Source organism: Anopheles ziemanni, chromosome 2 (assembly GCF_943734765.1).
Source record: "Anopheles ziemanni chromosome 2, idAnoZiCoDA_A2_x.2, whole genome shotgun sequence".
NCBI lineage: Eukaryota > Metazoa > Arthropoda > Insecta > Diptera > Culicidae > Anopheles > Anopheles ziemanni.
In genome coordinates, this window is record NC_080705.1 from 81,415,044 (window position 1) to 81,435,888 (window position 20,845).

Genomic DNA, 20,845 nt, shown 5'->3' on the forward strand with positions numbered 1-20,845 from the left:
TGGTGTTCCCGAGAAACGTTCGTCGTTCCGTGCGGACGACATAGAAACAATGGATGTAGTGGATATTAAACCACAAATCGCCAACATTCCTGGTAAGCACGATTGTTTAACGTTCGTATATTACGAAAGTGATGGAGCATTCCTGTTTCCTCTTCTATACAGAGCCGAAAATTCAGCCCGTGGAAATAGAGATTCTTCCCGTTGTTTACGATATCATACGCAGGTAGGTCGTAGAGGCATCAACATTTGACATTTCCGTTCATAGCCAGTGGTTGGTTTCTACACCGAGCGGAACGTGCTAGCAAGCTACCGATGGGAGGTAGACTGCGCTTTGTTCGGGTGGTGCTAAAATATACCCCATCAGACATCCTGTATACGAACCTACGGAGCACTACCAGCAAAGATCCCGCACACATTTCTGACCGGCAGTCAAAACAACACAATGCAATTACATAAAGAAAGAGACCTGTTCGCGAAAAGTGAAATTTCACAACTCTTATCAATGCTTTGTTTTGAATTGCGCCTCTTTGCAGCGTCGAAAAGGATCCGATAGATAACACCGCTAAACAGAAGGAAAGTGCAGAGTGCAGCCAAAAGGTGAGTACTAACGACAATAACGTTTGCTGAAAGGATCCTTGCTATTGTAACTGTTGGTGTTCGCAGGTTCTAGAGCTCCAACGATCGCTTGACGCTGCTCGTGCCACCATTCGTAAACTGCACGGCATTGAGTACAGCAAAGAGGAACAGCTTCGAAGACTCGAAAGCCTGCGAAAGCAGCTCGCCCTGAAACAGCAGCTGATAAAAAAGTACAAGAACGTGCAGTTTTAAGTGTAGTTACGGGATACAATGGTGCTGCAAATGATTCTGCGATATTTGGCAAACAACGAACAACTGATACAACGTCTGGCCGATTCCTATCCATTGCGCCGTGCAGCCCAGATGGTGCTGAGTGCGTACTACCGGAGCCGGTCGATAGCCGAACAGCAGAAACTCATCGGAATGTCCCCGGAACGACTGCAGCAAGTAATACGCAATTTTAAAACGAATGTGCAGAAGGAGATCGAGAATGCAAAAAATAATTTGAGCAAAAAGAAGTGAAAAACGATTGAATCGAATATCAAACACTGAACAGTGTCGTGCTCCGATGTAATTAAAATTTATTTTTTTGAAAGTTCATCGTGTTGTATTTGTATACACCTCAAAGAAAGTCTGGTAGTCCGATAATTCTTAAAACCGTCCATTGAACTATAAGTGTGCCATATCTTCTGCCCCATCTCTTTACCTTTTTACCTTCCCTGGGGGGGGCACCGCACGTCGTACATTTCGTTTCCATCCGTGTCAATAAATTTGTTTTTAGCCAACTTGGCACAAAATAGTTCACTTGTTAAATATATCATGTTGTACGTTCAAATGTTATTAACCCCTTCACAGTTTTGCTCGAGCCTGACTCGGGCAAGCGGATGGAATTGTACTGCTTTTTTGTCTTACGTTTTATTTCGAGTGCATCTGCTTTGAAAACACGTTGTTATGTATTCGTAAATGCATATTAATTCATTTGACACTAATCGATGCAATTGATCAATATTTTTGATTATTGCCAAATTATTGCTGATCACAAACACAAATAACATACGTGGTAAAACAAATATTCTTGCATAGTTGCTTGCAAACTGACCATCATTTAATTTAATAAATCCAAAGAGTTCATGGGAAAATATAACTTGTTCTTCAGTTTTAGACCATCCAAAAATGAAATAAAACAGTGTGACAATTTTTGTGCCATTTTTTTTTCGACTTGGCACGACTGTGAAGGGGTTTATTCAGAGTCAATTCGAATTCAACTTGTCGAGTCTACATGTGTAAAATAAAAATCGTGTGCATCATCGGTGGACAGAGCGGTTTTACTATCTGCCGTGTACTTCGTCCTTTTTGAATTGTTAAGCATTCACTTTCGTAGCCGGCTGAAGTAGGTGGACATTCAAAAATAGGTACATTTCAAAGCAACACCCCGTTATTTGTAGATGAACATTGGGTTGTTGTATCTATTAGTTTAATTCTTTAAATTTTTGAGTCGCTCCCGTGGACATGCCAACGAAAGCTGATAAATATTCGTGCAATCGGGGCAATGAGTGGAGTTTAGAAAAAAAAAATCATAAACTCAAACTCTAGTATTGCTGGTATTTAAAAACCACGTCACAAGCGCCTTAGAAGGACGCGGTTAGATTGAGGTGGTTAATCTTATCGGCATAACTGGTGCCTCAAATAGTGCACGAGGAAGTGATCGGTAACAAACAACCAACAATTCCGCTATGCGGCTTCCCTTCTCAGTTGGAAGCGATCGAAAGTTTACCCATGTCAACGGCCACCGAAGCCCCGGCCGGTGTTGCACCGGTCGAAGCAGTGGGTTGCGCGGGTGTTGCGATCATACCGCTTCCGGGCGGTAAACTAGACGAGGAACTCGCCGTAGCTGCACTCGATGCGTTCATATTCGACCGTCTCTTACCACCACCACCACCACCGTGTCTATGGTTGCGCTTGTCGGTACCAATGTCCAGCACCGGTGTTGATTCGCCGGACGGTGCGCCATTATTGCCATGATCTTCTCCAACATTCGATGGCCCATCCACGGTTGCGCTAGAGCCTTGCGACAGTGTCATCTTTCCCGCGGCCGACCCGGACGATCCCTGCCCACCGGTTCCACCACGATTCGATTGCATCTTGTTCTGCTTTGTCCGCTGCTGGATGCTGCCGAAGGTATACAACGGTTGAATAACATTTCCAACCGCTTTCGTGCGTCCCTCGCGGAACACCATCCTCTGGCCCGGTTTCATGTACTCGGGATTTTTGATAAATCGGAAGCGCACCACCGCCTTGTCGCCAGTACGTAGGCATTCCTTGGACATTTGCAGTATTTGTGCCGTTTGTCGGATGCTTCCACAGTGGACCATCGCCGACCAACGGCCGTATTTGCTCGAAATGGTAGTCGGATGATGCAAAACCAGTATTTCACAGTCAAACTCCCAACAGGCCTGCGGGTTAAGCACGGGACTTACCATCACCATGCCCTTGCGGATGTGCGAGCGCTTGATTTTCTTGAGCGCAAAGCTTGCCGTCTGTCCACTCCGTACCTCCTTCACCACCATGCGCTTTCTGTGAATGCTTTTGATTGTTATCGGTTGAAAGTCGCCCAATGGATCCGGTCCAAGCAGGAGTGTTTCGTTTAACCTCACTACCCCCTGCAGAGTGATGCCGGACACTACCGTTCCAACACCCTGGGGAAAGAAAACATATACAAAAATCAAAATAAACCCCGCTCATTTCTTATCAAGAAGAACAAATATTGAACCTTACCGGTACGGCGTACGTGTCATCGATTTGAAATTCCGTCGGAAGTGAATCGTTACCGGTGGTGCGCACATTCAGCAGGTTGAGGAACATCTTCAATAAGTCCAAATTTTGCCCCGTCACATTGGACACTTGGAAGATGGGACATAACCGTTGCGAGACGAAGTTGGTTGCGCTCAGTACCACATCATCGCTCGTTTTCACCATCACCGGTGCCTTACGGCAGCCTTGCGACTTAAGGATTTTGTACAGCAACTTCAGATTATCCTGCAAAATATTCGGCGGACACATGTCAATCTTCGTGACGACCACAAACACCGGAACCGACAGTGCAAGGGCTAACCCGAGATGTTCCTTGGTCATTCCCACAATGCCCGAGTTGGCTCCAATCTAAAAACAGAAAAGGTCGAGTTTTCACTGCAATTCAAAAAGCCTACTGTTCCATTTTCTTTGCTTACCATCAACATGCCAAAATCTGGCACATGTCCTGTCATCCCGAAAACGGTCGTTTTCAAGTACCGTTCGTGCCCCGCCAGATCGATAAAAGTGATCACTTTGGCAGACTTCTCGCAAATTTTCACCCAATCGAGCGTACCGTGGTCCGGCTTGTTGACCACGTTTCCCAGACTATCGAAGCCAAGGATGTCGTTCCCGACGGAGCTGGTACGGCCACTTTCTATTTCGTGTTTGTGACGGAACAACCGTTGCCGAGCGAAACCACGCCCGTTATCTAGCTCACCGTGAGTCAGCACACCTAGCAGGGTGGATTTACCCGCGTCGACGTTTCCCACGACGGCAACGCGCACCTCGGTGAAGTCGTCCTCTTCCACCTTTCTCCTGATCAAGTATTGCCCAGTGGTACCCTTTTCCGATTTTCTCGTGCGCAGCTCGACACACTCGGCCTCCAGCACGGCAGCCAGGGTTTGTAACGTTGCCAACGACGCAGCATACTCCTCCGACTCTAGCCCATTCTCGCTGCCATCTAAAGTAGTGAATAAAAAAAAACGCAAACAAACGGCGTTGTGTACTAAAGCTGAACAGCGTCGCAGTAGATGTGCCTCCCTTACCTTCACCAATACCGATCTCATAAACCGTCTCTCCGCGGTTGGCGGTAATGCGTTCCGATAGCCGTTTCGTCAGCAAGTCAAACTGTTCCTCGGATGGACTTACAAGGACCGTTTTTTCCCGGATGCTGGAGTAGTCGACGAACTTTCGCTCGTCGGCCGATCCATTGGCCGCGGCAGGAAACCCACCGTCCGGGAGCTTGTTGCTCGACGGTCCGGCCATCGCGTTCGGACCTTGCGCATTCGAAGATGATTGTTTTGTTACGCTTGACTTCATCTCGCTTCACCCTACGGTTTATCGTTTTTGTTTTCGTAATAATTCGCGCGCACGAAAAATGTTCATAACCTTCCGGGTGCCACAGATACTGCCATGCCTACACTGGCAGGGATAAGTGGCAAATATTTGTTCTCTGTATGCGTATGCGTACGGAACGGAGGGCGCTCTTAACTCTGGTGTCTTTGATGCATCGTCTGTTGGGCCACAAACGATCCAAATGTTACCAAATTCGGGACAGTATCTACTTGTGCAGCTGCACCACTTCGATATGTTTACGTTACGTTTACCAATCCCTTTCACTTTCGCGGGGTTCCGTGCTGGCTGGCAACAATTATCGTACCTGTGTTGTTTTGTTTTCCTTTGGAATGCAACACTCCTGGGTCTAAAAATGGACCACCTTATATCGCTTTCCGGGCGTAGGTGATAGCACCTACTTGCACAGGAAGGGAACAGCTTCGGTCATAGCGACAAATATAGAAGCTTTCTTTCGTCTCTTCAGGCGACGCAATCGCTCGATCAGCCAACGAATTGGATGTTGTGACGTCGGGTATATTTGGCAATATTTGCTACGAATGCAACGGGAACGTTTCACTCCGAGGTACACTGTCATCGATGTCAGGGAGATATTTTCAACCCACAAACGTCACCGCAAATCAAAATTCCGGATAACTTTATTGTTCTTTGAAAAACACTGCGAAGCGCTTTTTTATCTCACAACTAGGAATCATATTATGATAAAGTGACACACAAATACTACTAGTTTTAAAGTAATTTTATTTGACGCAAGCGAGAGAACGTTAGCAAATAATAAACTCAGATCAACTACAACGAATATCGAAATACGAATGCGTACTCATTCACGTCCGATTCCCGTTTAAATAGAACTCGGTGGATTGCAATTGCACGGGACTTTATTACGCATGGCAAATTTGCGTGATGAAATCTTGGTTGGAATTGACACACCTATTTCAACAATTTCAATATTCCATCATGACCATCCCCTCAAGAAAACCATTTCCCCGTATGGTGAAAGTCTTGTAAGTTTTGTTGATAACAGATTGAGAGCAAATAACGGCCAAGTTACATTGCTCTCGGGATTTTCTGAAGTTTGTTGGGTTTTTTACTGATAACAAAATTGGTGCACATGGTTTCCAAAAATTAGGGGAAAGAACCAAGATTACTGAAACATTTCATTCTCGTTACCTTGGATACAACTGGCACAACGCATGTGTAAGAAACTTGGTCAACAAAAGATGCAAGCGAAAAGCAGAAACGCAAAATAAACAACCATCACAACATTGCACCAGGAAACAATTGCGGGCAAAAGAAACAGCTCACAACAGATTTAGTGAATGTTACCGTTTGTGGCAGAGAACCGATCATGTACCACGAAAAGCAGCATAGAGAATTGTGCGCCTTGCACGCTCTAAACAACTTGTTCCAAGGTAGAAACATCGGTGCCACCGGCCGCGCCATAGATTTGTTTTTAATCGTACAACGTTGTTTCGCAGATAAATCTTCCTTCAGCAAATCCCAGCTGGACCAAATATGCCAGAATCTTTCCCCGAACGAATATATTAATCCTCACAGGCAAGTATTTTCCGTCGGGTTCTTTTTGTTTCCTTTGAGCCACCTATTCTGATCTTTATTCCACAGATCGATACTGGGGCTTGGCAATTACGATGTGAATGTTATCATTGCCGCTTTGCACCTGAAAAACTGCGAAGCCGTGTGGTTCGATAAGCGGAAGTAAGCGAAGGTTAGAACACGTTATGGATACTCACCTAACTGGTTTTTCTCTTCAGAGATCCGTCCTGTATCGATACAAGCAAAATTGTTGGATTCATACTGAACGTACCTACAAATTACAAGGTAGGTTTTGTCAGGCTTCCGATACAACGCCGCCACTGGATCGCTGTCCGGCAAATCAACAAAGAGTACTGGAATCTGGATTCGAAGCTCGATGCACCTCAGTGCCTGGGAGACGTGAGTATGATGATGTTCAGTGTAGAGGACGCGGTTGAAGAAGGCGTTACAAATTTGAAACAATTATTTCAGGAAGCAAATATGCTACAGTACCTGCGTGAGCAACTGCAAAGCAATGATAAGGAATTATTTATCGTGTGCACAAAAGAGGTGGAGAAATCGCAACAATGGTTACTGCCGGAGAACGGTCAGGGATGAAGGATAGTTGTAAAATAAAATCAACCTGTTATCAAAATATCTTTCAATCAACAGATGTTTGTGACATCCGAACAAATGCTTATCTAAAGATAATTTTAAATTAATTTGTATTTTTCACGTTTGAAAATGATTTCATTTAACAAATCTGACATTTGCCTCTACAGAAGACGCTCGCAGTACTTTGTTTTGCGACAGTCGCAGCGACCCAATTGCGATCTATTGAATGTTTCTTCTCATAACCAAGATCAGTAAAAAGAGGGGTCGGGTCAAAGCTGTTTTCTACTCCGCCATTGTTGTGACATTTGGTTGAAAAAGTGTTTTCAAACATACTTGCTGTATGTGGGAGATCTTCGCTAAAATCTCTTTAACGAAAAAGGTAACTGGAAGTTTTGAATCAGAGTACCCATGGTTTCGCGGAAAGAAACTGTTCCTCTGTGTGAAATCACTGGATATGGATTCTGTTGGTCGCCATGATTGGTGAAATTAAGTGTGATGGTCTTCCTCAAGCGCAGGCCGCTTCAGAATATATTCCGAACGCCTCAATTGCCGCTCTTTTGATGGAACATACCAAATTTGTAGTTGTGCCCTGGCTGCTCGTAAGAGGTAAACCAAATTTCAACCAACTGTCAAAAAATTTCCCACGGGTTTTGGCTCGTTGCATGGTATGCTGCGACCTCTTTTCCATTGATCTTGCTCAAAACGATAGTAAAAATGACATTTCAGCCGCGGGGTAGTGTGGTGAGGTGATGATTTGTGCGTCTATTTTCTGAGTTTGTTATTTCGAGCGTACAACAATGGCGTCGCCCAATATAAAAGTGAACGTAAATAATCTGGAAAAGATCGAAAGCTTCTTCAATGATCCCTCGTACAAGGAGATCATCGAGAACAGTGAATCGTTCAACACGCGCCTCTGCCTCGAGCGGCGCCTCCGGATGCCATTCCTCGATCCGCAGACGGGCGTCGCACAGAACCACTGTGCGCTGTTTATGCACAGCCGCCACCGCATTCCCGGCATGAAGGATGGCCAGGTGTACAGCTATCCGGCGGCGCGTTGGCGCAAATCCCGCCGCCAGTATCTGCTGCAGAAACCGCATCCGCCCTTCCCGGCCTACACGCATCGGCCGTTCGGGCATCTGCAGCCGGCCCCGCCACCCACGATCCTGCCCGGAGTCGTCGGTGGCGGTGGTGGAGATCGTGGAGGTGGTGGCGGAGGCGGCGTCGGTGGTGGTGGTGGTGGTGGTGGCAGCACGTACGATTCGGAAAACTCCAACCTGGACCAGTCGAGTGCGGTCGATGCGTCGGATCTGAAGGAGCACGAGTCGGAGAAGTCGGGCAAGGATTGGTACTACGACGAGATGGAAATGCACGACATGGAATCGTTCGAGGACCACGATCTGCCCGACTCGGACTGTGACTACGAGGAAAGCTTCAGCCAGCGCAAGAAGAAAAGCAAGGGCGCCCGGAGTGGTGGCGGCGGAGGTGGCGGTGGTGGAGGCGGCGGTCGCAGCAAGTCGGGCGGTTCGTCGCTGTCGGACGCGAACAACCGGCGCGGTGGAAGAGGCGGCGGACGGGGCCGTGGCCGCAAATCGCAAGGTATTGGGGGCGAGCTGGGTCCTAGCTTCAAGGATATGGTGGAAACACCCAAGAAGAACCGTGTTCAAACACTACCCAACCTCACCCCCCAATCGAACAGCTCATCCCCACTGACCCTGCCCGGAGCCGGCGGACCTGGAGGAGCAGGAACCGATGAGCTCCCGGTGCCGGAGCTGGTGCCAGAAGTGAAAAGCGAGACCAGCGGCGAAGCGGCAGACGGCGCGGGACCACCGAAGCAGGGAAATCGTCCGGGAGCACCGAACCATACCGTCGGGGGACCGGGAACAAACTCGATCCCAGCGGGACCCGCAGCCAATGCAATGGTGGGCGTATCGGCGGTAGGCGGTGTACCGACGGCTCCCGGACCGGGCATCCCCGGTGTGGGTCATGGTGGACCGACTGGTGCCGGCGCGGTCGAGAAAAGCCGTGCCGTGCCATCGCCCTACTGTGACTTCTGTCTCGGCGATGCGCGAGAGAACAAGAAAACATTCGAACCGGAGGAGCTCGTTTCGTGCTCGGATTGTGGCCGATCCGGGCATCCTTCCTGTCTGCAGTTCACCGCCAACATGATCATCTCCGTGCGGAAATATCGGTGGCAGTGCATCGAGTGCAAGTACTGCACCATCTGCGGCACGTCGGACAACGACGATCAGCTGCTGTTCTGTGACGACTGTGACCGCGGGTATCACATGTACTGCCTCTCGCCACCGCTTGTCTCCCCGCCGGAGGGCTCGTGGAGCTGCAAGCTGTGCAAGGAAGAGTTCCACAAGCCCAAGTAATGGGTGGTCGAAGTATTTTCGGGTGCTCAACTCATTAGAGCAGTTTTTATTACGTCGAAACAACCTTATACGGTTCCTCCGTCATAGAACACACCTTAAACGCTCGCTACGTAGGGAGTTCGAAGTTTAGAGAGGTATTAGCAATGGTAAAGGAGAGGTATTAAAACCCACAGCACATAAAGGACAGGACAATTTAGTATTAGGCGCGTGAAGAAAAACGCAAGCAATACGTCTACCGTACTATGGACGTCGATCACGATCACGGTAAAGGTTCGGATCGATCGGACGGATTTTTTAAGAAAACTTTCTCTCTCTCTTTAGATATTTATCTTTCACAACAGTAAACAGTAGAAATCATATATAATAGTACGTCCGGTCGGCAACCACACCGGATTCTAATGTGCATTTTACCCCACTCTCTCCGGAAGTGGAACCCTCCGCATTCTTGCCGAGATGGTATTTTTGTTTTACGTGTGTTTTCGTGTGTAACATTAGATCTGTTTTTTTGTGTTCCGTTTTTTTTCTCTTCTCTGTTTTGTGTTGAAACCGTACATGCATTTCTTTTAGCTTTATTTTTAAACATTACACGGATAAGAACAGTACTTAAGCACTAGAGCAGGGGAGAAAGGGGTTACAGTGCCCACTAATGTTTTTCTTCAGCTAAAAAGGTAAATTAACGCCCTTTTTGGGCAGCCAGCGAGGACCTGCCTTTCGTTTGCGAATTCGTCGCATTGTAGTGGACGTGGACAGTTTGTAACTTGTTGTGTTACATGCCAATCTCTCTTTCTCTCCTTCTTCGTCTCTCTTCCTGTCGCACAAACTCATTGTCTATCTCTCTATGCCAGGAAATAGGTTTAAACTTGTATTAGGTACGCCGGTACGCCGCTGCCGTAAGACTTCTTAGGATAAGAGATTGTGACAAAGCGACAAAATCTTAGGCACTAGTAAACGTTACAAAATCACGCAATAATCAAGCTCCACGCGATAAGTTCGCCCTACTGATCGTACTACTCTTGCAGCAGCTAAATATACATATAACTAGAAAGCATATAAGTAAACAGTATCCAACTTTACCAACCAAACTTCGATGGGTGTTCCGTTTTATTTCATTCCAGTTCCTCTTGCCGTCCGCGAATCCGAACATTTACTCATACATATATGGCTCGGCATGACTCACCACAAAAAAACCCTAAACCCTAACCGATCGTCTTCTGTTTTCCTTTTTTTTTTTGTAATATCACAGATTTTTCGCCAACTCCACATCTTGCGTCCTGCGGTCCGTCGTTGTCGTTGTGTCTCTTCTCACCGTAGGGAACCTACAGCGTTGTCGGGCAATTTTTATTCTTGGCAATAAACAGACGGTCCGGATCGAGGCTCAACTGCTCCAGGGCGTTGTAGATCTTTTTCCTGATTTCCGTCGAGTAGTCCCGCTCGCGCCCGAGGAGCCAAATTTGATCTGCCCGTGCGTAGTTCCCGGGGTTAAAATAAAAAGAGAGTAGAAGAAGTAAAGGAAAGACATAAGATAAATGGGCTTGAACCGGCTGCGGTTGAAGCCGGAGATCCCGACGCACTTACCGGCATGCACCGCCACGAAGCTCGTACACGACCACAGGATCGCGAAATTGTCGTAGTTGGTGTAGAGCACCTGGTACCGGCCGGATCCGGGCAGTAACCGGGCGATTGCGGTCGGGAGGCGTGACTGAAGCTGCGAAAACGAAAAGGAATGCGGATGGTGGGTTGGTGAGTCAAACGAGCAAAAAAACCACGAGAGGCTGCATGACGAAATCTGGTTTCTGGTAAGCGTTTAAATGATTTTGTTTTTTATGACGCATTTTAGTTTTGGCGAACAAAATGGCGATTTGGCTTCGTGAATTGTTTTTGTCGAACAATCTTTTATATAACTTTCCCATAATTGCATTGCTTTATTACTGAGATCTACTGCACAGCAAAAGATTTCAATGGAATGAAACTATATCTTCTTAGTAACGTTCATTTATTTTAGTAGAAGTTAGATAGGAAATTTCAAATAAAAACCATTCTTGACCATACAGCATGCCATTCTTGACCATACAGCATGTATGTTAAATTTTTTAAATAAATAATAAAATTACATTAACTTGTAGTTTTTTCCTAAAAATACAGATCCATCAATGGATACGTACAATATAACAAAAAAGACGAAAAACTTGATCTTCTCGTCAATACTAAAAATAATGTATGAAAAAGGAATTGTCTAGTGATCACTTATTGGGCAGGACGGACCCAAATCGAAGAAGAAAGTCAAAAAGTTTTCTAATATCAAGGCATTTGTTTAATTAATTTAACTCTTCTGAAGATCGCTACCAGTTCTAGTTCGGCGTCGCATCAGAGCGGATGGTTAGCAGTGCACGAGGTTCCTGAAAGGGTTAGCTGAAAAGTAAGGTTATCTTAGGCACGGCCGCGTGGTGCCGCCGAGCTGGAGCTCAAGTCAGAGAAATCCTAGCCGACGCACATCTCGTGCTGTTTGAGTAATCAAGCGGATCACGAGTTTCGTGCGATCTGACAAACGGAAGGAAATATTCCTTTCGTTACGGCGGGTGAACAGCCGCATTTTGACTGCGCACTAGCGTGGTTGGCTAGCAGTGCTCCTGGCCGCATGGTGGCAGTCAAAAGGCGACGCCTACAGAAAATCGAAAACCACAGAAAATCAGGACATATGGCCTTTAGTTGCCAGTCCTTAACCTAAAGAGGTCTATGTCTCCAGGTTAGCTTGCGAAGGCCCAGGAAGCTGGATTCAATAGCCGTACTGGAGTAAATCCTCGACGAAACGAAGAAGAAGAAGATCGCTACAACTTCCACTACAATAAGTTTTTTTTTTGGGGAAAACTGTGGAAATTTCTTGTTCTAAAAATATAAAATAATGCCAAAACAAAAGCAAGATAGTACTGGATAACTTAAATGGAAAGAGAACTAGAGATGGTTTCATTGTGAAACGATTTGGCGGCATGTTAAGTAAAAACTCTTACGACCATCATGGCTATTTTTCAACCTCAAAAAGGCGCCGTTCATTAAAAACAGCTGCTATAATAGCCATTTAATTATTGATAAACCGATTAAACGCCATCGATTCCTTCCCAGAAGCCCACACCACCATTTAAAAGGAAAAGGCGCAACCAACGCCGGCGCTAGCCTTTTGTATTTTCACTCCAAACTAATTAGTTGGGTAGGACGTGGGGACGGGGGGTGGGGTTTTGTTGTGGCGGAAATTAGACAACCGAACGATCAGGCGAAGGAAAAGAAAGCACCGATCAAAACGGACGGCGCAAGAACTGGGTTAATTTTTGGCCCACTTTTTGCCGTTGAACAACAATAGCGCAGTCCATCAATGAAAATCCGATCGAGCGATATTTGGTTGGTTCTTGGAAACCAGGTATGGCGAACGAATGGGGGAGGAAAAACAGAATTACTAGACGCAGTACCGTTGACCCTGAAGTGTCCGTTCTTGACGGCAGCCACTTTTGTTTGATGTTGATGTTTGGTGTTTGAAGAAAGGTACCGTTATTGAGGAGTAATGTTTTTTTTCTTCACGATGGCATTATATGGCGTTCGTGGTTCCCATGAGGATGCCCGAAACATACCTGCACGTTCATGATGGACGACGTTTCACTCTCCGGTAGTGCTTCGCCGATGCTTATTGAAGGGTTTCCCGTCCTGCGCGTCGGGGAAAAAGGAAGATTTATTAGTGTCGGAAATCGTGGTGCCACCGGGAGGCCAAACGAAAATACCACCAAATCTGGCCACCTCCCGGCGGGGCGGTTCCGCTGCCCCACTTACCACTGATTGACGGATTTGATCGAAATTTCCAGCTGGCTGCGGCCCGCCTCGTCCCGCTGGGTGGTATTTTCAAAGGTCATCGTCGTGCAGCCGGAGGCCAGCTCGGGCAGATAGAACGATCGCTCCACCTCGTACCACTTGCCGAGAAACTGGAAGTAAATAGGAGAAAAGCGTCACGTTATGCGGAGATAGTGCTTGATTTCGGAGGCCATTTCCCAATATTTTTTTTCCACTTTCTCGACCTCCGGGGGCGGGGGCCTGGGAACAGGCGGAGTTTGGTACTTTCCAAAATGCAATGCCTGAAGCCCCTAGCTCATCAGGTGGCACAAATGAGATTTAGGGCTCGAGGACGCGCAACGGTTACGCGAAGACGCGTGTGCATGCGTCGCGAGTGGAAGAAACCTGTCCGGCGGAGAGACGAAACCGAAACCGAAACCGCCACCCAAAACCGTGCTCACCCCCACGCCCACTGCAACCGGCTGGGGATTTTACGGACAATTACGTAAGTTTGGCACGTCGTCAGCTGGAGGGTGGAAAACGCAGCACGGTTGCGGTTGCCCGGTCAGGCGGAAGCACGACGAATGGGCCCGCGGCGGTGGCCGGGCGGCCAGGGTGAAGCGAAATCGGCACACATACACCCCGCGCGTCGGCTGCAAAATGCAACTCCGACTGTCACTTTTCTTGCGCAGGTGGTCACCAACCACGACCATGCATGGCCTAGCAGTTGTTGCTTTCGAAGCGGGTTTGATTTCACCCGGAGTTGAGGTTGGAGTTGGCCGGCGTGGGATGTTTATTTATGCCGAGTATTTATCGATCTTCCACGGTTATTGGTGGAGTGGTAAAAAGATCCTCTCCATCGGTCCCCGATGGATGCGACAAGTGGCACCGCAAACAATAATCGCACAATTTAAAAAAACAAAATCACCCCCAACAACGTGGTAAATGGAAAACGACCTCTCACTTCGCGCTCGAGAAAGTGCGAGAAGCGCGCGTGAATCGCCAATAAGGGAATGAGGGGTAATATTCAACACTTTAATCTATTTTTTCTGGGTTGGTTCAACAAAAAAAAACAACAACAAAAAAAGCCAATGTCATAACTACGGTCCGGCTCTTTTTCGTTCATCTCAAATCTTGGATTTCTAAACAACGCGAGCAATATGCAATTTTTCATAGACAATGCGCGTCTACATCAAACGATCAGAACGAGTAAAAATAGTTTGGTAAGCCGTTGCTTGGGTTGTAAAGCTTAGAATCTTTACTTTGACTGGTAAAAATAAGAATAAGTACCAGAATATTGACGTCTTTAAAGGAAGTATCCAATTCCACCATCAAAATGGGAGATACTTAAAAAAATGTTTATACTATCAACAATTGTGTATATTGCTATGAGGCAGATACAAACTTTAAAGCTAAACCGACCGAACTCTGACCATGTTTGAAAAGAGGTGTATCGTGCTAGCAAACAAGTGATTGTACTACAATGTAATTTTATATTACAGTTAAATTAGTTTCGTATTAAAAGAATGGTCGTTACCCCAAGAAAAGAAGATGATTTCAACTTCATTGAATGTACTGCAAATAGATGTAAATGTTTAGTGAAATTTACATTTAATTTAACATACTCATCGAAAAACAAACTTATTTTTACCGTAGCGATAAAGTTTGTCTTTGCACGTCAGTGCGTAGTGCGATATTGCCCTCCATTTCCCTACATATCGCCCCAGGGTGATTCATGCAGTTTGTTAACACCCGCCTGCTCGGACTGGGCTAATGCAAGTAACCTTCGATTTTTAGGAGGTGCAATTATCGATCCGGTGTGCTTCCATTTGTTTTTCTTTTCTTTTTGCTCGCTCTTGTTTCCTATTGTTAACGAATTGGAGCCGGGCGATTACCACACACTGGCCGCTGAAACGGAAAATCGAACCTAATTCTTTTTTTCTTGCGTCTCATGCATGTACGCCCGTCTGCATGCAAAACAACGTGCGGGTGGTCAAACATGATGGGTGGTGGTGGTGGGGGAGGTATGCGTATTTTTTTTAAACCCGATTGTTTACATTGTTTACAAAACGTATTTTTGCGCAAAACCACAGGGTTGGAAGATGGGGGTGCGAGAGGGTTTTACGTTTTATCTTTTCCTTTCACTGGCCAGTCATAATTTATTCATTTATTTACTGTCATTTTTCTTTTTATTTTCTCGTTGATTTGTGGCGGCCTCTAACCTTAATACGTGTAACTGGGTTAGAAAGCTACAACCAGAAAGCGGTGGTGGCATGTGAGAGGGCGATTTTTGACGATTAACCCTGAACCGTGACTGGCCCATGACTTGACGGTATGGATTGAAAAATGATCGGCTTTCATCAACTCGAGGTTTTTTTCCCTTGCTTATGTCGTTGGCGCAATCCGCCGTATGCACGATCGTTGCAGCACGTGATTTTGAAACTGACAGTGAAAAAGTTCTCCCCCTGCAACGGCCGCACCGGGGCCTTACCTTTGTCATGTTGAACTTTGGCATTGAAGGATAGTTTGGGCACTTGCCGAAGCCCGACGCCAGCACGGGACTTAGCCTGGTGAGCCATAGCCCGAGCAGGACGAACCACAGCATGCGCAGCTCCAGGAACTGATGGTACATCCTTTTTCCGCGAAACCGTTTGGTCTCCTCGTTACTTTAACACAACCGGTCTTTTAAGGCACCGTTTTCCGCACTTTCGAAGCTCACAGTTGCACGCAAAATGGCACACCACGAGCACGGAGGACTTTGCCCTCCCCGTCAATCAAGGCAGAATGTGATCGTACGGCGCGCGCTTTTGATTGTGGGAGGTTGTGGCTAGTGGTTTGTGTTGTGATTATTTTTCTCTTCACTTATCACCGAACCGCGACCGCCGGCTCTCGTCGCTAACGCAAACGGCTGTGATTAGGCCAAGAACACACGGCGCAATGTGCCACCGTGCGAACGGTGCAACTTATTGTAATGAAGCTAAACGATTACGACGACGACGACGACGACGACGATGATGATGATGATGGTGATGGTGATGCTGGTCGAGCTTCGGTTGGAGCACGGACACACACGGTGTGGCGCTAGGAGGAAGGTAACCGAGAAGAGTGGCGTATTGCAGCAGCTGGAAAAAGGTGGTAATTCAAGGGCTCTTTAAAGCCCTGCCGTTCGACTGCCGAGTTTCAGAAGGTAGGAGTTTGTTTTTTTTCCCGTTTTTGATGAATTATGAAGAGGTTGGGGTTTTGTTTTCAATGTTTTCCTGTCTCAACAACCGTCCGGTACGGTTTCATGGACACGCACGACCAACGCACAACCGTAACGTAGTTCTCTTTTTGGGAATGCGCCACTTCTGGCGCGAGGTTGCGTTGGAATATCAAGTGTATGTAAAACCCGTTGTGCGCACTTCTGCCACTGATCGATCGTACACCGCCTTCGATCCGAATTCGAATCTGGCAAGCGTGAAGATGCACACCTGGCGGGGAGGAATATGCAACCAAACATAAAAACCACAACAATAACAACAACAATGTGCAGAGGGAAAGAGAGTGAAGTGAAAAAGAACAGCACGCTCCGACGACGGTGCACAACCAAATCCGATTACGATCCGAACGCAACTAACTCCGCGGTGTCGGAACGCGCTGGCAATCGCGACCCGCGCGTGATTTCTTCCTTTCTCCAACGGACGAATACACACACATACACAAGGCAGGCGGACGGTAACCATTCTTCGGCCAAAAGGCGCTAGCTCGCTCACCCGCGTACACTTGCCGTTATATGCTCAGCTGGTGCCGGTTTTCTCCTTCTTCTGAGAAACGCGTACGTTACGATCGCGATCGGACGAAAGCAGCCACCGACCGGAGAAGCGTCTCGATCGAGCGATAGCGCAGGGGCGGGAATGGCGGTGTGCGGGTGGTTGGTTGGTTGGCGTGCTGTGGCGCGCAGGTTGTTGGGGACGAAGATGGTGACAACATTTTTTTCCGCAACAATCGGGCGCGTGCGAGTGAACGAGCACGAACACGGTAGGAAGGCGCGCGCCCGCTTCCTTCTGGGTTGTTTGATGGTGGTGTATCTGGTCTCGAGGAATGGCCCAAGGTGCGGGTAATGGACGTACGGGCGAAGGGCACATACCTTTGGGAGGTTGCGAAAAAAAAGGGCAAAAAAGTGCATACATAACCTCCTCCGCCCGAGGTAACAACAAATTGGCGAGGTACTTACGGCTGCTTAAAGGATGCAGAAAATGGCCTTCCGAGGATCGATCCTCGAGGGAGTCGACAAGGTCTTCGGGTCGTAACATTGAATCGGCAAGTTATGGAGCCATATGATTTACAAACATTAAAACGTGAAACAACATTGTAGGATGGAAAAGTGTAATGTGAAGTGGGGTAATAGTTTATGAACTATTTTTCGCTAACCAGTGTTACCAAATAATACAGTTGACGAAATTTACCCCGAACAAGATAATCTCGAAGATCGATCATAGATTAATATGAAGCATCTTATCAGCCGTTTTATTAGATTAAAAAATTAAGCTCAAACAGATTCTGCAATGATGCTTTAACGCCAAACATAACAATGTCACTGCGGTATTATAATAGATTTTAAATTGTTCGTATTCTTCAATATAGATTTTTTAGGTATTGTTGTTGTTGCTAAACAAGACAAATTATAAAACGTTTAATGTTTCCGTAGTGTTGCTGCACCAGCGATGTGCTCAACCAGAAAAGATTAAAACAATAAAACAAATAAACTAATAAACGCCGAACCAATTTGAACCTCTTCAGGGACCTGCTTGTTCCTCTTTAACAAGTAGGAATCAATTTTTTACCTTGTGGATTTGGCTGTACATAAAACATAAATAAATTTATCAAAACATAAATTAAATTTGGTATAGCAGTTTATTTAAAAACACACTTACCTACAAAGTTTGAAGAAACATATTATTGAAAGATAGAAACGAATAATCAAAAAGGTCAAAGTCTCTATAGTTAAAATAAAAAAAACATAATAATAAAAAATAAATAATGTTTTTTGTATATAAATCAAAAGTGTTAACAACATAAAGCAAGCGTAGAAACGTTTTAAAATTGAAAAGGAAAGATTAGGCTTTAATTAAATATTTCGAAAAGTTATATAGAATAAGAGATAGTTTAATATTTAGGAGGCCACTTTAGGTTACGTTCTTATCTTATCAAAGATCTTATATCATTTTTCATAGATTGTTGATTGTCAAAGATTGTTTGTTTTCAGTTTAATATAAAAGTAAAATGTGAATATGCGTCGATCGGTCATGGGTAAAGATTGAAATGAAGAATGCTTTTATGTGACATAAAATTGAAATGAATAGGTGGGATGAAAATATTCTATTTAACAAAAGCAGTGGAGAAAGTCACACAAATTCAATTGCAATTAGCTTACTTCATGGAAAAACGTATAAAATAAACAAACCACGTTTATTTTATTCCTACAGATTCATTTATTTTACATATACTTGTGTTTATGGTATGAAATGATTTTCCACAGCTGGTTATTTGTAACATTTGCTAGGAAATGAGACGATAGCAAAATTGGTTTTCATCGTACCTGTATAAAAAATGTGTTTGCGTAAGGTATTACTACGGAAAATCCCTTTCCCGCCTGCACCCTCCGATCCGTACGATCGTTCGCTTCACTTATTGCAGTTTTTATTTTTCAAAGCTAAGATAACGGCGAAATATATCTTTTCGAATGTGTTCGACAAATTTTGAGCTAATGTTTTGAGCGTTCAATACGGAATAAATGGGCAACGCAGCACCCGCCTGTCGCGGTAACGTATCGCTTTAAGGGAATCGATAAATATGGGCCTCTAATAATATAATATAACCGTTCAAATTGTACTGTTTCGATCGGATGGTAAAGATTTTGTCTAGTAAATTCTCGCTTCTATCAAGATGATTGCCAGTCCGATTGCTGCCTTTGTCTATGTGTGGTTCGTTCAAAAGTTTGTGGTTTGGTCTGCCATTCGATATTCGTTTTTTTCTGCTTCTTCATCCAGCGCAATGCTGAAGATCGCGCTCTTATGGCGTAGATTCGAAAACGAACAAATTTAACGTTGAAACAAATAACAGTTCACCAGTTGGGGTTTTGTTTTTTTTTCGTTTATCGTAGAGTACTACAGCCTCAGCCGCGCCCGGAGCCGGAACCCTGACGTGGTTGGCGGAAGTTAAATCTACATAAATACGATTTATTAGGTTTCGAATTATATATCGCTCACTAGAGTGTACGCACGATTCGCTATATAATGTAACCCTCCCGCTGCGTTTACGGTAGTGTAGTAGTAGCTACAATTTTGGCTAGATCACGGCTACTTTCGGCGCCATGTCGTTCTATGTAAAGAGAAGATGTTGCAAAAACTTGGTGGGTTTTTCTTTTCCTTACACACGCGCACACACACTTAAACCTCGGCGTTCCCGGTTCAGCTCGACGACGACGACGACGGTTGAATTCCGCTCGGTTGTATTGCCACAATCTTACAGTTAAACATTCAATAGATGGGTTTTCCTTGTTCGACTTTATATGCTTTATACGTTACTTTGTTTGAACACACATTTTTTAAAATATTTGTATATGTTTCGTTTTTTTTTTGTGTCAATCTGCATTGTTTCCACACTTTCCACATGTGATGCATTTTGGTTCTCCGTTCAATGATCGCCATAAAATCGATTCGTGGTTCTGCCCTCCGTGGCTCGCCGTAGCGCACGCCGTAGTAAGATTGGTATTGATAAGAAAAGGGTTAATTTTATCTAAACTAGCTTTCGTTCTGCAACTATTTATTGAAATCCCGATGGTTTGATTGATTGATTGTATGACAAATAGTAAATTCAATTCCGTCTTCTCAACTGAGCAAATGTTCACGGTAGCTGGGCATAATTATGATAAACTTGACCAGGAAAAAAACAAACAAACACCGTACAAAAACCACAATACTCAATTAAATACGCACCCAAAATTTGTGTGTGAGTGTGTGTTCAGGATCTCAAGTTGTATCCTTTTCTTTGACATCGTTGGCACTAACATTGTATATGTGGGATTGTGTATCTTTTGATTTGTTTAGCTTATCGACTATCATTTTCGTTTTGTGGTTCTTCTGGTTGGCCTACCCTTTGCTCACCTCCCTTGCTGCGTCTACTTTTTTCTTTTGTAGTTCACTAATTAGCTGACGAATATGAGCTTGGTTTCTTGGAGAAATTGTATCATTTTTAGCGATTAAATGGTATAAGTTGTTTTGCTGGAATCTATTTAAGCCGTCGGGCATCTAGCGCCAAACAGCATCCGGTGTACGGATTGTTCGAGTTGGCTTGGTTATATGTTATGTTCTTCTATTTCAGTTCGACCTGACCTACCGTATTGCACTGTTTGTGGGGTTTTGTGTGTTGCCTTAATCTTGCGCGTTTGCTTTAATGACTCTTGTCGTCAATCGAAAATGTGTTGATTTATGCTTTACTGATCATTTGAACCTTTATTCGAACGTTAATGTTCTAATATTAATAGACTTATATAAAACGTTTTAAATTTCATCTCCCATTTCTGATTCTGACGTGCAAATAAATAACCGCGGCCAACGCAGCTCGATTGGCTCGATTCCTTTCCCCTAGCGAGTGGGTTCAACAATTTTTTGCAAACAAAGCAATAACAATTTATCCATTATGCAATGCACGAAGTGGCGGAGGAATGATTATTAAAAACAAAACAAATCGTCGTTAAAATAACGTTAAAAAGTAATATTACGATCGGCTCTTACTAGAGCAATCGTTTAAAT

General features: G+C 45.2%; 6 protein-coding genes across 6 annotated transcripts; 4 read left to right on the plus strand and 2 right to left on the minus strand.

Moving 5' to 3' along the window:
- On the plus strand, nt 1–828 carry LOC131281991 (mediator of RNA polymerase II transcription subunit 9). The gene is made up of 4 exons (XM_058311372.1): nt 1–92; nt 163–223; nt 534–597; nt 664–828. Exons 1-4 carry the CDS (start codon nt 50–52, stop codon nt 826–828), a joined length of 333 nt encoding a protein of 110 aa, XP_058167355.1. The 5' UTR covers nt 1–49.
- Nucleotides 829–846: 18 nt separating this feature from the next.
- Nucleotides 847–1,124, plus strand: LOC131281993 (protein NCBP2AS2 homolog). The gene has a single exon (XM_058311374.1). It carries the CDS (start codon nt 847–849, stop codon nt 1,096–1,098), a length of 252 nt encoding a protein of 83 aa, XP_058167357.1. The 3' UTR covers nt 1,099–1,124.
- A 660-nt stretch (nt 1,125–1,784) lies between these two features.
- LOC131281976 (GTP-binding protein 1) lies at nt 1,785–5,238 on the minus strand. The gene is made up of 4 exons (XM_058311356.1): nt 4,413–5,238; nt 3,804–4,327; nt 3,352–3,735; nt 1,785–3,272 (listed from the first exon to the last, which is right to left on the minus strand). Exons 1-4 carry the CDS (start codon nt 4,684–4,686, stop codon nt 2,325–2,327), a joined length of 2,130 nt encoding a protein of 709 aa, XP_058167339.1. The 5' UTR covers nt 4,687–5,238; the 3' UTR covers nt 1,785–2,324.
- A 720-nt stretch (nt 5,239–5,958) lies between these two features.
- LOC131281990 (josephin-like protein) lies at nt 5,959–6,886 on the plus strand. The gene is made up of 5 exons (XM_058311371.1): nt 5,959–6,131; nt 6,198–6,276; nt 6,343–6,435; nt 6,492–6,672; nt 6,745–6,886. The coding sequence occupies exons 1-5, from the start codon at nt 6,068–6,070 to the stop codon at nt 6,868–6,870; spliced, it is 543 nt and encodes a 180-aa protein (XP_058167354.1). The 5' UTR covers nt 5,959–6,067; the 3' UTR covers nt 6,871–6,886.
- A 717-nt stretch (nt 6,887–7,603) lies between these two features.
- LOC131281980 (zinc finger protein DPF3) lies at nt 7,604–9,550 on the plus strand. Its single transcript, XM_058311361.1, has one exon. It carries the CDS (start codon nt 7,665–7,667, stop codon nt 9,240–9,242), a length of 1,578 nt encoding a protein of 525 aa, XP_058167344.1. The 5' UTR covers nt 7,604–7,664; the 3' UTR covers nt 9,243–9,550.
- Nucleotides 9,551–10,475: 925 nt separating this feature from the next.
- On the minus strand, nt 10,476–16,611 carry LOC131281988 (apolipoprotein D). Its single transcript, XM_058311368.1, has 5 exons — nt 15,544–16,611; nt 13,056–13,204; nt 12,860–12,932; nt 10,818–10,947; nt 10,476–10,698 (listed from the first exon to the last, which is right to left on the minus strand). The coding sequence occupies exons 1-5, from the start codon at nt 15,682–15,684 to the stop codon at nt 10,559–10,561; spliced, it is 633 nt and encodes a 210-aa protein (XP_058167351.1). The 5' UTR covers nt 15,685–16,611; the 3' UTR covers nt 10,476–10,558.
- Between the last annotated feature and the right edge of the window lie 4,234 nt (nt 16,612–20,845).

Coding starts and splice junctions, on each gene's coding strand:
- LOC131281988 (XM_058311368.1), bottom strand. CDS start 15,684: ATGTACCATCAGTTCCTGGAGCTGCGCATGCTGTGGTTCGTCCTGCTC. Junction 13,205..15,543: donor CAAAGTTCAACATGACAAAG/GTAAGGCCCCGG, acceptor ATTTACTTCCAG/TTTCTCGGCAAGTGGTACGA. Junction 10,948..12,859: donor CGTCCATCATGAACGTGCAG/GTATGTTTCGGG, acceptor TCGTTTTCGCAG/CTTCAGTCACGCCTCCCGAC.
- LOC131281980 (XM_058311361.1), top strand. CDS start 7,665: ATGGCGTCGCCCAATATAAAAGTGAACGTAAATAATCTGGAAAAGATC.
- LOC131281991 (XM_058311372.1), top strand. CDS start 50: ATGGATGTAGTGGATATTAAACCACAAATCGCCAACATTCCTG. Junction 93..162: donor ACAAATCGCCAACATTCCTG/GTAAGCACGATT, acceptor TCTTCTATACAG/AGCCGAAAATTCAGCCCGTG. Junction 598..663: donor GTGCAGAGTGCAGCCAAAAG/GTGAGTACTAAC, acceptor TGGTGTTCGCAG/GTTCTAGAGCTCCAACGATC.
- LOC131281976 (XM_058311356.1), bottom strand. CDS start 4,686: ATGAAGTCAAGCGTAACAAAACAATCATCTTCGAATGCGCAAGGTCCG. Junction 4,328..4,412: donor TGAGATCGGTATTGGTGAAG/GTAAGGGAGGCA, acceptor TCACTACTTTAG/ATGGCAGCGAGAATGGGCTA. Junction 3,273..3,351: donor ATGACACGTACGCCGTACCG/GTAAGGTTCAAT, acceptor TTCTTTCCCCAG/GGTGTTGGAACGGTAGTGTC.
- LOC131281993 (XM_058311374.1), top strand. CDS start 847: ATGGTGCTGCAAATGATTCTGCGATATTTGGCAAACAACGAACAACTG.
- LOC131281990 (XM_058311371.1), top strand. CDS start 6,068: ATGTACCACGAAAAGCAGCATAGAGAATTGTGCGCCTTGCACGCTCTA. Junction 6,132..6,197: donor TCTAAACAACTTGTTCCAAG/GTAGAAACATCG, acceptor GTTGTTTCGCAG/ATAAATCTTCCTTCAGCAAA. Junction 6,673..6,744: donor CACCTCAGTGCCTGGGAGAC/GTGAGTATGATG, acceptor CAATTATTTCAG/GAAGCAAATATGCTACAGTA.